Source organism: Danio rerio, chromosome 6, assembly GCF_049306965.1.
Source record: "Danio rerio strain Tuebingen ecotype United States chromosome 6, GRCz12tu, whole genome shotgun sequence".
Lineage (NCBI taxonomy): Eukaryota > Metazoa > Chordata > Actinopteri > Cypriniformes > Danionidae > Danio > Danio rerio.
The window spans coordinates 26,350,779-26,367,472 of record NC_133181.1 but is presented as its reverse complement, the minus strand read 5'-3'; the positions used below and the strand labels follow the sequence as shown (position 1 = coordinate 26,367,472).

Sequence of the window (16,694 nt, the reverse complement as noted above, 5' to 3'; positions counted from 1 at the left end):
CCACATGCCTACTCAATATTCTGTTTAACATACTTATATAAAAGTCTCAGTAACTTCCGGTTAATATGGACTTTAAATCACATTATGTGTGTTATAATCACATAATGTGTTACAAATCACATTAAATGAATTAAATGCTTTAATTTCTTTTTTAACATACAGTGCATCCAGAAAGTATTCATAGCGCTTTACTTTTTCCACATTTTTGTATGTTACAGCAATATTCCAAAATGGATTAAATTAATTTATTTCGGAAAAATCACATGTACTTAAGTATTCACAGCCTTTGCCGTGAAACTTGGGGAAGGTTAAAGAAAAATCTCTGCCTCTCTGAAAGTTCCAATGAGCACAGTGGCCTCCATCATCCGTAAGTGCAAGATGTCTGGAACCACGCTCTTCCTAGAGCTGGCCGGCCATCTAAGCTGAGTGATCAGGGGAGAAGGGCCTTAGTCAGGGAGGTGATCAATAACTCGATAGCCACTTTATCTGAGCTCCAGCATTCTTCTGTGGAGAGAGGAGAACCTCACAGAAGGACAACCATCTGTGCAGCAATCCACCAATCAGGCCTGTATTGTAGAGTGGCCAGATGAAAGCCATTCCCCACCTGGAATTTGCCAAAAGAAATCTGAAGAACTCTCAGACCATAAGAAACAAAAGTCTCTGGTCTTATGAGACTAAAATTGAACTCTTTGGAGTGAATGCCAGGAGTTATGTTGAAATGATGTGTATGAAATCCAGGCACCGCTCATCACCAGGCTTAAACCATCCCTATAGTGAAGCATGGTGGTTGCAGCATCATGCTGTGGGGATGTTTTTCAGCAGCAGGAACTGGTAGCCTTGTCAGGATAGAGAGAAAGCTGAATGCAGCAATGTACAGAGACATCCTAAATGAAAACCTGCTTCAGAGTGCTCTTGACCTCAGACTGCGGTGACGGTTCATCTTCCAGCAGGACCGTTGCTTTCCATCCAACCTGAGAGGTGCTGCAAAGAGGAATGGTCAAAAATTTCCAAAGACAGGTGTGACAAGCTTGTGGCATCATATTCAAAAAAGTCTTGCGGCTGTAATTGCTGCCAAAGGTTCTTCATCAAAGTATTGGGCAAAGCCTTTGAATACTTACTGTATGCACATGTAATTTTTCAGGTTTTTTTTTATTTTAATAAATTTTCAGCAATTAAAAAAAAATCTTTTTTTACATTGTCATTATGGGGTATTGTGTGTAAAATTTTGAAGAAATATATGAATTTAATCCATTTTGCAATAAGGTGGTAAGATTTAAAAAAAATGTGGAAAAAGTTAGTCAAAATCAAGTGAAAACAGAACAAAACACATTTGGTGCATCCCAGATTGTATCCTTAAACACTATTACACACTATTTTGTATCATAAATAGTACAAGTAGTGCATTTACACTGAAAATAATCACTCATTCATACGATAAAAATAAGTGTAATAAAAAAAAATCATTTGTGTTCCATTTAACTCATACCCTATGTCATCTAGAGCACAGCTTTTGAGATGCATAAGAAAGTATCTGAGGACAAAAGCCTGACAAATGTCTTGAAATAGACCATCTAAAAAGTGTCTTTACGTGTGGCAATTGAAGTAAAAGCTCCATTGAATTATTAGAAAATAATTCACAGCCAAAAATTAGCATGGTAGCCTCATCACATACTCAGGTGTATTATTTCACTAATTCGATGACCAGGGGCCTCATGTATGAAGACTTGCATTGAAATCATACTAAAACATTGCGTACGCACAAAGCTGTAAATGTGTGTACGCAGTAAAAAATTCAGATGTATGAAACACTGCGTATGTTGAATCCCACGCATATTCTCTTTGTACATCTGAAAGAATGTGAAATTGAGCGCAACATGCATAAGCGCAAAACCCCACCCTGCCTCCTCACCCGTATGAATATGCTAATCACTCTACTTTGGCAAAACCCAACGAAAAAGCAAAGGCAAAAGCAAGCAAAAAAGAAACTTTGAACAGAATGTGAATTAGAGGTGCTGCTTTCGGAGTTAGACCGGAGAACAACGGTGTTATTTGCAAGTTTGTTCTCCGGAATTTAATAACAAAATAAAAAAAATTGAGTGGGAGATTTTAGCTGACGCGGTTAACACAGTTGGGTCTGAACATTGTACTGAGTGGATAAAAAAAAAAATAGTGTATAGCAATGTGAGTGGCGTAGCTCGTGATACGCGTGGCAAACATGATTTGACATGTGCGAGCATGAACTCAGTTTGAATCCAGCGTCTGATGAACTTATTCGCCCCCAACCACCACCCCCCTCTTCAACATATCAGATTTTGCCTATACTCTTCATCATGAGGAAGACAATAGGAATCATTAATAAGTCTGTGCATCATATTTTATTTGCACATTTATTGAATGGAAATGTTTCTGATTCACGTTTGCAAATTCATCTTCAGATGGCGCCTTTATAGCAATGTGTGTGCAGTAGATCGTTCCAATTACATTGGGAAAAACGTCAACTGCTGCAAATTGTGCTTTAATGTTTGGCTGGTCAACTGCATGGTATGGAAACCTTATATACCTGCTAGACATGCAGATGAACCCATCTCATACAGCTGCCACTGCACGGCTCAAAGACACTTTGTAGAGTGCAATTTAACACAACTGCCTCTAGGATTTGCCAATAGAAATAAAACTAACACACAAGAGATGTGCGTACACCAGGCATGAAGTTGGCACGGACCTGCGCACATTCCCACGTTCATTTCATCGTTAGTAAATCCAAACGGGAGTCTGAAACCTGGCGTATGCAAAGTTTTTGTGCGTACGCAGCGTTGATGCATGAGGCCCCTTGTGCTATTCCTTGAATATATACCATGTGAATACCAACTTTTAATTTAGATGCGGTTAATTGTGATTAAAGTGTGCATAAACTGGAAGTTGATGACAATTTTAATATCAGTATGCTGATGTACTTCCAACTGAAACAGAATATTGAGTAGGGTGCGGAGCTTTCTTTTTGTCCATTATTCCCTTGTAACAAACATGTTAAGAGGGGCATGGGTAAGTATTGTCGTTAAAGCTGTCAAACTGATGTAAAAAAAGACAAGCGAGGAAGCAAACGTTCAGTTTGATTGAAAATTAACAAAAAAATTACCAATTCAGTGGATCAGTTTGCGAGGATTAATAGTTCACCTTAAAGACTAACAATGTGTGCTAGAAAATAAACATTGTAAATTTTGATTTCACATGGACTTTAATCGTATGACAGCACAAAAAAATGATTTGCCAAAGGCTGTGGATCAAACACAGTAGTGTGCTAAATATTGTTCAGTTTCTGTCACAGACCAAACACAAATATGCTTATCACCAGCTCATCAATTGTTTGATCCATGTCTCAACTGTTTTGTCAATCCAGTCACTGTTGAAGTACAGTAACTGGATTGCTGAATGAATTGGCAAAAACATGACATCATGAACTCATAAAAACACGTATAATGGATCACTTTGAGTCAAAGTGTTGGTTGGGCATGCCCAAAAGTGAGATTTATTTGAGTAAGTTGTTGTCATATTATCATTTTGTCATTTTGATACAAAAACACACAATAGTCTGTGTTTGACTGGTATCAGTGGATGGGAAACAATCTGCCTGAAGGGTCAGAGATCATGAGTAGTGAGTAATTTGATTGACACAGGTTTTGAGTTGTGTTTGTCTGCATCACAGTTCTGCTCTCTGTGCTGCGTCTGCAGAAAACTAACTCGTTGTCCCGCTGAGGCCACTCTGAGCCCACTCTGAGCCAATGAACCGTTAACTCGCAGGAACACTGCAGCCTTTCAAAGAGCTCCATTCTTACTCAGCCTTGACTGAGATCAACTGAGAGCTGTCCTTGAACAAATCATATTGTTTTGTTAGTCTGACTCTGCAGAACTCTGCAGGACTCAGCAGACAAAATTATACTTTTTTTTATGACATTGAATTTTTTTTCCTGACTGAAATCTGAAGTCAAAGCCAAAGGATATCAAATGTCATTTTTATTGGAAATTTTATTTTATTTTTTTACATTTTTATAAAATAAAAAAATAATATATCATAGCAGTATAATGTAATACATAAATTATAATAAATGAATAAACCCAATCAAGTCAACTATACAAAAATGCATTATTAATGTTTGTGTGTGTGTGTGTGTGTATGTACAGATATATATATATATATATATATATATATATATATATATATATATATATATATATATATATATATATATATATATATATATATATATATACTATATACTATATTGTTTCTTTAGATTACGCATTGTGTTGTGGATTGGTTATAGTTTTAACATAGTATTGTAATTTGTAGTAATTAGTATTTCTAGTAATTAGTTCATGAATATATGATGTATGTTAAAATATTAATACTTGATAAATTTGTTTATAAATTTACTTTCCTTTAGCATATTCCCTGCTTAATCAAAGGTTGCCACAGTGGAATGAACTGGAGTGGAATCGATCTGTTTTACAAAGCAGATAATAGTACAAATTTTATGTAGCATAAATTAGATATATCATTTTAAAAATAAATTTTCATTGTACTCATTGTATGCTAGTGACAATGAGAATTATGTTCATATCTAGCTTAAAAAAGTTTTCATATTAAAATATCTTTATATATTTCTTTGAGTAATAAAAATTATTTTTGCTTTGTTTGTTTTTTTTTGTTTTTTTTTGCTAAGAAAAATTTGTCCTGATTAATTGCATTCAAAATAAAACTTTGTTTTGACAATTTAATATCATATATTTAATATTAAATTTAATTTAATATCATCAATTTAATATTTCATATATTCAGAATTATTAGCCCAGATTGGATTTTTTTAATATATTTTTATATTTTTTTTTATATATAAAAATAAGGAAATTGTTGTACTGTCAAATATTTTGTATAAATAAATAAATCAGTTATTAAAAATGAGTTATTAAAACTATTATGTTTAGAAATGTGTTGAAAAAATCTTCTCTCCGTTAAACAGAAATTGGGGAACAAATAAACAGACGGGCTATTAATTCAGGGGGCCTATATATATATATATATATATATATATATATATATATATATATATATATATATATATATATATATATATATATATATATATATATATATATATATATATATATTTTTTTTTTTTTTTTTTTTTATAAAATACTTTATAAAATATTAGTATGAAAATTGTAAAAAATAAATTCTATGCATATGTGTGTTTACCACATATACATAATACGTGATGGGTAACACTATTTTGATGGTCCCTCTTGCACATTTTGTTGACTAAGTGTTGCATTGCATGCCGATTACTTTCATTCAAGTATTAGTAGACTGTCTGCTTAATATCTGTTGATACTGCTCCTTCAACAGACATTTAACTGACTATAAGAAACTTTCCAAGTACATGTTAACTTACACTAACCCCAACCCTAACAGTCTACTTATAATCTAGTGAGAATTACTTGGCATGTGGATGCAATTTAATTTAAATTCAACATTATGCATTAAAGGGACCATCAAAAATCAATGTGATACCAATCTATATAATACAAACATATACATTATTTCAAATTGAACTTTTATTTTTGGAAGTGATTAATTACAATTAATCTTTACCCAGCACAATTATTTTATTTTAGTTTAAGTTAATTAATAACAGAGAAGTAAAGTCAGAGATGGACATCCATTGTAGCGTAGCAAAGTTTCTCATGCATTGTTAATCAAGTTTGCCATTTAACGCCTGCAAACAAAAGACATGGATGCCAACAGTTTGACCTGTTTGATTTGAGCAACTAAAATTAGCAACCTGGGATGCTTTATTGCCTGGAAAGTACAATTGTTAGTGAAACACTGTCGTCAGAGGCGTCATGTTTTGTCTATGTTGTTTAAGCTGCAGTAAGCGGTGTGTGTGTGTGTGTGTGTGTGTGTTCTTTAGAGCGAAATGTATGGACGGCCTCTTGACCTCAGGGCTTGTGGGAGCAACTGCGGCCTCTGTCTCACACTAATTATGTCACTGCATTAACAACTAGCTGTTATCCAAACCTCTTAACCCCTTCTGAGTTTGTCTGGTGTGCTAGCAGATAATGTCACCTCCTAACACAGACCTCCATGTAGAGATACCAGTGCAGTGTCTGCCGCACAGGAGACAGCCGTACACTCTTCCTCTTAATGCTTGATAAAACTTTGTCTGGGCTTCTCAGGAAGTGGGATATAAGGGGTTGTTGTGCTAGAGATTATGCAGCTGACCGTGTAATAATGTGGAAGCTGCTAAACAGTTAAACATTTGCCATGTTGCCAAAACTGACATTACAACAGTAGGAAGAAAAATGCTGTTGTAACAATACTCCATGGCATGCACAAGTCTATTTAAAGGGTTATATTTCATTTGCACTGATGCTGTAAAATCGTACCGTCAAAACTGAAATAGTCACATTAACCTTTCACCAAAAGTTCATTGTTAGGGGAAAAACACTAGCAGTGGATATACCCTATTACAATGACCAGATTATAGAATTACTGTTTCCACTATTTCTTTTTTCCTCTTTTGCACATTTGTAGTAGTCAAAGTAGTAGTCATAGTAGTAGCAATAACAATAAGATTGTTAGTCTGTTCAATACATTTTCTTTGAAAATAAAGTTGATTTGACCATTTTCATTGTTCCTATTGTAGCATCAACGTTTACTGTTGACTAGTTGTTTGTAGTGCCTAATCAAACATTGTGCATAGCTATAATTGTGCAAGTAATTATTTTGGGGAAAACCGGGCGTGCTTGCAGAGCTGTTCTAATGATATACTGAGCTATATTAGACTTGTAGCTTGGAAATCTTTTTCAAAATAAAAATGTATTTCATAAAACTTTTTTTGTGGGGTGGCATGTTGACTCAGTGGTTAGCACTGTCACCTCACAGCAAGATTGTTGCTGATTTGAGTCCCAGCTTGGCCAGTTGGCATTTCTGTATGGAGTTGCATGTTCTTTCCATGTTGGCGTGGGTTTCCTCCAGGGGCTCTAGTTTCCTTCACAATCCAAAGACCTGTGCTATAAGTGAATTGGGTAAACAAAATTGGCCATAGTGTATGAGTGTGTGTGTGTGTGTGTGTGTGTGTGTGTGTGTGTGTGTGTGTGCGTGTGTGTGTGTGTGTGTGTGTGTGTGTGTGTGTGTGTGTGTGTGAGAATGAGAGTGTATGGGTGCTTCCCTGTACTGGGTTGCTGTTTGTAAAGGCATCTGCTTTGTAAATATATGCCGGAGTAGTTGGCGGTAAGGTTGGGTAGAAAGACGATGCAATCGTCTATCGCCGATGGCAGACAGATATCACGACTGCACCCCCACCGCCCCTATTCTATTTTATGTTTTTAGTTTTATTAATGATATGCTTATTGACTTATACTTACAAGTTTAATTAACTACAATACTTGAAGTCGATAGTATGATCTAATTAATAAAAGATAAAAGTGACGTTTTTGGTCATTGTAGATTCCACGCTAATAGGGTCTATGCAAAGCTAGTGTTTTTTCCCCTACAAGTTAACTTTTAGTGAAATCATTATGAGATTATTTCAATTTCATTCAGTTCAATTTTACAGCATCAATGCTGTAATGTAATTAAAGTATAATCAGTTATATAGACTTATGCATTTATTTAGTTGTGCAAGTGTAAACCAGATGAAAAGACGATTAAATGCCAGTGCCGTTAGAAGCAGTAGGTGAGTGCTGAGACTCCATTAAAAATACTGTGGTAAAATAAATTTCCATATTTTAAAGACTTTGGGCTCTATTTTAGCGATCTAGACACTAAGTCTAAAGTGGATGGCGCAAACGCAATAAGAGCATGTCCGAATGCACTTTTGCTATTTTAGGGATGGAGAAATATGGTATGCGCCGCGGCACATGGTCTAACAGGGTTGTGCTTATTCTCTTAATGAGTTATGGGTGTGCTTTGAGCATAACTTGCATTAAACCAATCAAAGTCTCATCTCTCATTCCCTTTAAGAAATATTTACATGCTGGATTTTGTAAGTGGAAAAACTGAATGCCTCACTAGTGAGAAAACAGTTAAACAGATCATCTGCAGCACAAGGGTAAAGAATGAGCCTCCTCCATTCGGCCTCTTTACTATTTTACTACTCTTTACTCCATTACTTTTGTGGATAAGGAAAGGTGTTGTACGCACTACACAGAAGACATCCACTAACCTACACATTTAATGTTGGCTGTTAAACGCAAAGATTTGTTTTAAACCTTTTTCTAAATTCAGTTCTAATTTTCAGCAAACATAAAACATGAAAATTATTGTTGCACTGGTCTGAAAAATAACAACAAATCGTGCCAAACACCCTTTGCACCTTATTGCACCGGGCATATGATAGTGGTGTGGATCAAAGGTATATATTGCAGTGCTTCTTGTACGTTCTGATACTCACTTTATATCATATTAAAATCAGGCAGTGGAGATCATTGATTTTTAAAAAAAACAGACCCTAAATGCTGTGATTTTGTAATGGCATACAGTTCACCAGAAGGGATTGAACCGGGTTACTAAAAAAATGAAAAGTCTTTCTGCATATACTCTATTTAATGAGGGAACAAGTTTTAATAGATTCATGCGTTAAGCCTTTATTTTTCAATGCTAAAAAAGATTTTCTCCCTCATAATCCTTATTGAAATTTTATATAGTGTTATATATAGCGCTCAGCATAAAACTCAAGACAAAGACAAATCTGGAGCTAATCTAACAAAATAACTTATAATAACGGTCCAAAAAATACTACACCCACATTAATGTGTTAGGGAAATGTTTTTTGTTTGTTTGTTTCTTGTTTGTTCAGTCAAGAGAAATAAACAATTAGAATTTAGTTAACTTTTTGTCATTGTAATATTTACTTTGAATTTAAATCTATTATATTTCTATTGATAAAAATGTTTGGTGACCAAACTATTCTTTTAAATTATATAACTGTTCATACATGCATCTATTCATTTATTAAAATATTTAATTATTCTGCTGTTGTTGTGAAATTTCATTAATATTGCTATCTACTACTGAATTTGTGTTATTGTTACAACACATTCCCAGTAAGGTCAATAAGTAGCAAACTAACGGTCTTCACTTTATCTCCTGGTCAGTGAGAGACCACCTGCCCTTTCTCCCCCCATTTCCTTTAGCCACATGCATTTCCCAATCCTTCTGCTTGAGCGACTGCAGTGCTGACTCTGAGCACGTGTGTTCACTGCATAAGATGAGTTGGCAGAGTAACTGGTGACGATGGCTTACGGAAAGAGTGCTCTGCAGGAACAGTCAGTAGAGCTGCTGGCAGCCTGTGATCTGTTCAAACACACACAGCTTGCTTTAGTTGTCTCTCCTGCAGTTGTAAAGTGTAAAAAGCCCCTTGCTGGGGGTTTGACGCACTAAACACCCCCACCCATTGCAGTAGTTAAAAGAGAGCCCTGAGTTACCCCTGTGTGTAAACATTAACATACACAAAAAAAATCCCAGTCTCCCTGACCTGCATATGTTTTACATAAGAATGTGCTGTCTGAATTATGGGACTGCAATTATTTTTAGCTTTGGTATTCACAGAACACATGTCAGTGTGAACTTTTATTTGTTCATTTTCAATCCAGGTCTGTGAAGATAATCGAAAATGTTGTCCAAGATGCAAAGCTCTAATAATATAGCCCAGGCCAGAAGGAACGTTCAACAGCTACGGATAGAAGCTAATGTAGAAAGAATAAAGGTAATTTCCCGCATTACACTTAGAAATCTACACTTTTTTCATGATGTTACTATCAAATACTGATTTAAAAGGGTTTTATCATGCTTTTTACATTTTTGACTTACTTTAGTGTGTAATTCTGTTGTTTGTAAATGGAAAAACCAGTTTAATGCACAACATACATGTCACAATATTCAGAAATTAAATCTTTTTATAAACTGCTTGTGTCCTTCTTTGAACAGGAAGCCACAAAAAATTAAAATAAATAAAAAAAAGTTTCACCAATCTAATATGCTGCAATTTCCCATTCATTCATTCATTTCCCTTCGGCTTACTCGTTGATTTATTCAATTCACATTCACCTTTATTTGTATAGTGCTTTTACGATGTAGATTGTTTCAAAGCAGCTTCACATAAAAGATCATAGTAAATTGAAACCATGTAGTTCAGTTTTCAGAGTTAGAGTTCAGTTTAGCTCAGTTCAGCCCAGCAGGCACACAACATCATAAGACGTTAATGTTAGGTTAGATTTAGATCATGTCAGGTGACCAAAATTCAATGTCTAGGCAGCTTCTAAGGACAATGTTACAACATATTACGTGGATATTTCGTTGATTTTAGGTTGTGTTGGAAAGTGACCAAAATACAACATCTGATAGATGTCATAGGGGTAACGTCCACACAACGTTAAGATGTAACATAAAATGTTGATATTTGGTTGATTTTAGGTTGGACTTTGGACATTGATGTTGGCCTGACTTTGGGTTCTGACATCAACCCGTTTTTGGTTTACAAACAAAATCCATTGTCCCCACGACATTGGGATACAACGTCAATATGACATCATGTTGACGTCCTGTGCCTGCAGGGAGGGGTGACCTCAGCGGAATGAACTGCTAACTATTCCAGCATATGTTTTAAACAACAAATGCCCTTCCAGCTGCAACCCAGTACTGGGAAACACCCATAAACTCTCACATTCACACACACACACACAGTCATACAATATGGCCAATTTAGTTCATCCATTTCACCTATAGCGCAAGTCTTTGGATGTGGTGGAAACCAGAGTACCCGGAGGAAACCCACGCGAACACAGGAAGAACATGCTTTATATTTCTCCATGGCCAATTCTTTTTCAAAAAAATTGTCAGATTCCGAACATATTAGAGAACTTTGGGAATGTGACGCAGAATATCTTGTTTTTTTTTCCTGTTGCGAGATTGCTTGTTTGCTCAGTTCTGCTTTCTTGTCAGTCTGTGCATCCTTATCCTTGTATTTCACAACTGATACAAAAGAGAGCTTTAATAATCCAGGTTAAAGATGCCATCTTAAAGCTATTTAATTGCCCATAGTGTTTGTGTGAATATGTGTGTCAGTGTTTCCCAGTACTGGGTTGCAGCTGGAAGGGCATCTGCTGTTTAAAACATATGCCGGATAAGTTGGTGGTTCATTCGGCTGTGGCGATCCCAGATTACTAAAAGGGACTAAGCCGAAAAAAAAGAATGATTGAATTAATGAAACATTCTCTTTTTTATTTTAAATTAGAAGTCGTCCCCTAATAGGAATTTCTTTCTCCTTTTTTTTTAAATAACCCTCTACTGTGTAATAATTAGTATCTGAAAAATGTATGGTGTTTATAACATGTCATATACTGTAGTTTTGTACTCTATTCTTTTCATATACAAAGATCAGTTGAATAATTTTTTATTAACTATCTTTTTTTTTGTCTATAAAAGTCATTCAATGTGTCATTATTATTAGTTAGGTTTGAACTGATAGTTAATCTAGATTTATACAAATCAATCAGATTTGTTGGTCACACTTTATTTTGATGGTCTGTTTGTTGAATTCAAGTAACATTGCATCGATATGCCTACTAATTCTCAAAAGATTATAGGTAGACTGTTAGGGTTGGGGTTAGGTTTAAGCTGGATTTATACTTTCGCCTGGCGCCACATCGCACACCTCCGCTGACTGCGCGCGCACCTTGCGAAACGGAACTACATCATATCATATCATTCAATATTTTTAAACTAATTATTTTTATTGTTATTGTTTTTAATTATTTTAATGATCATAAGGATTTTTAGAACCATTCAAGATTTTTTTTTAGCAAACTTTGACGCATCACTTGCTTTTGTTCATATCTCGGACAGTTTTACCTATTAAAGTTTATTAAAGTATTAATGACAAGAGAACATGAGTTGCTCTTCAAATATATTTTATTATGGCAAGAATAAAAGCAAAAAAAAAAAAAAACTAAAAATTTACCACAGTTCACACATTACTATCTGGCTAGTTTTTGTCCTATACTTATGCTAAAAAGGCAATAATGATCTAACATTCCTTACCATTATAACCAATAAAGTCTAGAAAAACAGGCCATCCGTATAATGTAGTTATTCCTTCCCAGTTATCAAAGAAATAATTCTGGGACTTCATTATAGTTTTGTAACTATTAAATTGTTTTAATTTTAAAATTGTTATATACACATTAGTATAAAACCTTTAACTGGTGGAAAAACATATTCTATAATTCAGGTTTTTTCAAACCTTTTAACAAAAACTTTCTCCTTTCCCACGGCTGTTGCAATTTATAGGCAAGAATTATTGATCATTAGGTTATCTCTATGATCATGGATCCTAAAGATATGTGTACAGGCGTACACAAATCAAACACGCCGCGAATCATGTCGCCTGCACCCAAAGTTTGAACAGCCGCAAACTCCGTGATGACGTCACATTCGCCACTAGCACTCAAGCGAACAAGCGAACACGTTGAGTATAAACCAGGCTTTAGGGTTAGTGTAAATTGACATGTACTTGCAAAGTTTCTTATAGTCAGTTAAATGTCTATTTAGCAGCAGTATCAACAGATATTAAGCAGTCAGTCTACTAATACTCAAATGGGCCATCTTAGTCATCATAGGCATAAAACCATTCGCATATAAACTGTGTACATATTCTCCATTTTACATCTTGCGTAATAACAAAAACCACAGAACTGACAAAATTTGAATTTCAACTTTCCGTCAAATGACTAATTGATAGCTGATGTTTTTTGGTCTCTTCTTTGCAGGTTTCTAAAGCATCTGCAGACCTCATGCATTACTGCAGTGAACATGCCAAGTATGATCCTCTACTCATGGGCATCCCAGCTTCAGAAAACCCTTTCAAAGATAAAAAGCCCTGCACTATATTGTGAGAGCTTTTACTCTTGATGTGTCTTCTTAATGTTGCCTTTTATTGTTGTTGTTTTTTTTTTCCAAGCGTTCATCTTCAAACGTTCATTACAATCACTGTTTGCCTTAAAAAGACCTAAACCTCAAGCCATTTTTCAATTGTATCCACAAAAGTACTGACTAGAAATGTTCCTGCCATCTGAAAAGGAGAGCCAAAGCACGTAGTAAACAAAACCATTTGTTGTGCAGAGACAAAACCAGCCCATGAATGAATCCGTAGCTTTAGGGCAGAGCACAGATGAGTTGTTTGCTTTGTGATTGTGTCCACTGATGTGGTTGTGTCTTCTGCAAATAAAGGGTGAGGTCAGAGTGGGCGTTTTTACCACGAAGCACAGGAAATGATATTTTTTTTAATGACTGCTCTCTGTAATGTATATCTGCAGATAAGCAGAGCCTCATCAGCAGAGCTTCGACTGTGTCTGATGTGTTTAAAGGCAGGCAGTCACAGCGAGGCATTGTTGGAGGCTGATGAACGGGGTGAAATGTCGCCATCATGAATGTGTGTAGGGTGCTTGTGCTCAGTGGAGGAGGAAACAGGTGTTTTCAGAGGCGTCACATTGACGCAATGCTGCTCTGGCCCTCCCTCATTAACTCACTGTGAATGAACAATAGAGTGATATAAAGCTGACCCCTTCTGTCAAATCACTACTCACAAGATCATGACCATGTCTCTCTCTCACAGTAAACCAGCTGAACTGTGTCAAAAGGTCAAATACTCCCAAAACTTGCAGATCAGCATTTTTAGAGTTTTAAAGTAGCCAAACAAAATTTAGATTTTAGATTTTATTTTGAAGTTTTTAGAGAGCTTCCTTTCTTCAGTGAAAACATTATATATGTTTTATTTTGTTTTACTTTTAAACTGGTGTCTTTGGTGATTGATAAAATGCAAATCATTTACTGGTATTTTGACACATACAAGCAATATCCATGACTCCTTTTGGTACAAGTCTTATGTCTTTGTGAGAAATTGAACATTATTTAAACATTATTTTCTGTATTGGAATCTATAGCCTCTGCAAATGGTCCTGAGCATTTTCACGAGTTGGAGTGAACTGCAATGAACTATTTTTCTGAGGCTCTGCAGGTAATAGTGTATTAAATCATGTTTATTTTCTTGGACAAACCAATTATTTAGCTTAAGAGGTCAATGTACTGTATCATCAAGAACCACAGGTAATTTTGTTATATAACAGTTTTGTCTGGTTCTTGAATCTAATTGGCTGATAGCTGTGCAATATTCTGCAAATAACAGCACTCGTCCAGCCTCTTCACCCTTGTGTATTACTCCGCCCACATACAACGACAAATAGAGGACAATTCACAGTTTGACAAATGTTGCTGCTGTTGGACAATATAATGTACTTTTGAGGCTTTTTTTTAGTTTGTGATAACTATATCTACCGATTGCAACACAGAAATACTGGGAAATCTCTGTATATATATACATGTTTAAAAAAAAGTCCAAAAACAGTCTTTGGCTACGTCAAAAATTGTCTACTACTCAGCAGGTGCATTTGAATTCAAATGGGGTTTCAAATGAATCGACTCTTTGAATCCGAACAAATGAATCGTCCAGCGATCATTCTAACGGTCAGTTGACTAGGTGTAGACAGAAACTACACCTAACACAAACACACATTCATACGGGTTGTAGAAAAAGAGTAAAGGTAGAAAAATAAGAGTTTAAAAGAGTGTACTGATGCAAAAAAACAAACCCAGCGAACTAAAAATAATCAATTTAACCCTTGTATTGGTTCTTTAGAGTTAAATTTAATTTACACCAGTTCAGTGGTAATCTGGAGGCGTTCCTTTTGCGATGTGAAGGACTCTCTCTGTTGAGCGGGGGTTCCCACGTGGTTAGCTGGTGGTCGACTTTTTGTCCTGTGAGGCTTGGAGTGGGGTGGAGTCTATCGTTTCAAGTTTTGAAATGGCAAAAGGACTACTCATGTTGGGATTCCCTTTCTTTTTCATTAAAGGTGCTGTCTCCCCTACAAATGCAATCCTCAAAACAGTCATATAGCGGTGCATGACTGTCAGCTGACGTGCTCCATAGTGCTAAATAGCGGAGCAAAAGACTTTTTGGGTTTTAATATATACATAATATATATATATATATATATATATATATATATATATATATATATACATACATAATTAATAATAATAATATCTAAAGATGTCGATCTTGGTGTAGTTTTTTTCAAACACAATTATTTTTGTCCTAAATGAGCTTAAAAAATTAGAAAATCAATCAAATGCTTTCAATATAACGCATTTCTAAAGTGACACCTGTTATTTAATGTGATCAAACGAAAAAAAAAAAAATCTAAATAAATAAGATGTATGTTACTCTAATCAGAATGTGTAAGTTATACAGTGAAAAAAAGCGGCTAATGAGATTTGATAGCTTGATTCTATTTCTTGATAATAGCTTTTAATTTTAATAAACCTGACTGTTTGCTAATTTATTGGCTGCTAATGTATACTATTTTTTTTTTTGTAAATAATAATAAAACATATTACTGACCATTAAACTGTTCATTTACAATGAAACTGCTATAATTGAACATATTTAGTAATTTGGGAATTTTTAAAAGATTTTTTTATCCCTTATTATGGTGGGCACATCCCTTATTTTCACATCCCAATGTTGACAGGTATGGTTTGGACTTTGTGGTGGGCAATTTAGGTAAACAAACGGTGTATAATGCTTCCTTAAAGCACTCTTTCACATTTGAGACCAATGAGTCCTGGCATTGCCATATTTTACAATACAAAACAATAAAATAATCTTTTAATACAATTATTGTTTGTTATTAAAATCATCTTTAATGTTCTATTGAAAAAAAAGAAACATCATAAACTTGAGAAAGAGCAAATTAGGAGTTTAAAGCTTCCGAGTTGTGTTTGTTTTGCCCCTTTCCTAATACCCCTATTCTTTAAATGTCCTCTTTCAGTAGATCAGATTTTACATTCTCAAAATGTCTGATTTTGCAGAATGATAGTTTGTTTCATGTATTCCCCTTTTATGACAAATACAGAACTTACATAAATACTTTATCGTAGATCAATGTACTTTAAATAACCCTTTAATGATTACTTACGAGATGCTTTGATAATGTTCACATTTCGTTGGATGCTTTGTTTTGGAAAAGGTCTCTTTTTATAACATTGTGCCATCTTATTCTCTGAACTAATATATGCAGGGTTGCATTTGATTTTGTCTGATATACACTGAGCACATGCTGTTTTCTCTTATTGTAGGGATTTTTGTGACTGTTAAGATGTATTTTGGCTTCATTCCATGTTTACAACTTCTGCACTGTAAAAAAAAAAGAAAATATGTAAAAGAAACAATGACAATGAATAGCTTTTTATGTTGCTTTAACTTATTTTTAAAAATTGATCAGGTTTTGACAAAATTTTTTTAAGTTAAACAAAATTTTGCTTAATATTTTTTTGTCAATTTGATTAATGTAAGACTCAATAATAAAAATTTAAGGCAGCAAGACAATGTGAATTTCCATGAGTTTAATGAAAATAAGTGACACAAAATAAGTACACAGACCAGCTGAACCAGCCTTAGGGTAGTATTGCTTTGTCTTGTCCACTTGAGTTCAACTACTGTGAACCAGACACATTCACTGTGTCTTCATCTTTGGACTTTTTTTTTTTTTTTTTATTATTATTGGCTGATCCAAGA

At 34.7% G+C, this 16,694-nt stretch overlaps 1 protein-coding gene across 3 annotated transcripts in view; it reads left to right on the top strand.

Annotated features, from left to right (window-relative positions):
• The window catches only part of gng12b (guanine nucleotide binding protein (G protein), gamma 12b), a 93,405-nt gene extending 78,316 nt beyond the window's left edge, over positions 1 to 15,089 (top strand). For all 3 annotated transcript variants that reach the window (XM_021477104.3, XM_073954088.1, XM_068221968.2), the window contains 2 exons: positions 9,655 to 9,767; positions 12,829 to 15,089. In XM_021477104.3, the coding sequence (XP_021332779.1) occupies positions 9,675 to 9,767; positions 12,829 to 12,954 (219 nt within the window). In that variant the 5' untranslated portion in view covers positions 9,655 to 9,674 and the 3' untranslated portion in view covers positions 12,955 to 15,089. The remainder of the gene's footprint in view (positions 1 to 9,654; positions 9,768 to 12,828) is intronic.
• Positions 15,090 to 16,694: the final 1,605 nt, after the last annotated feature.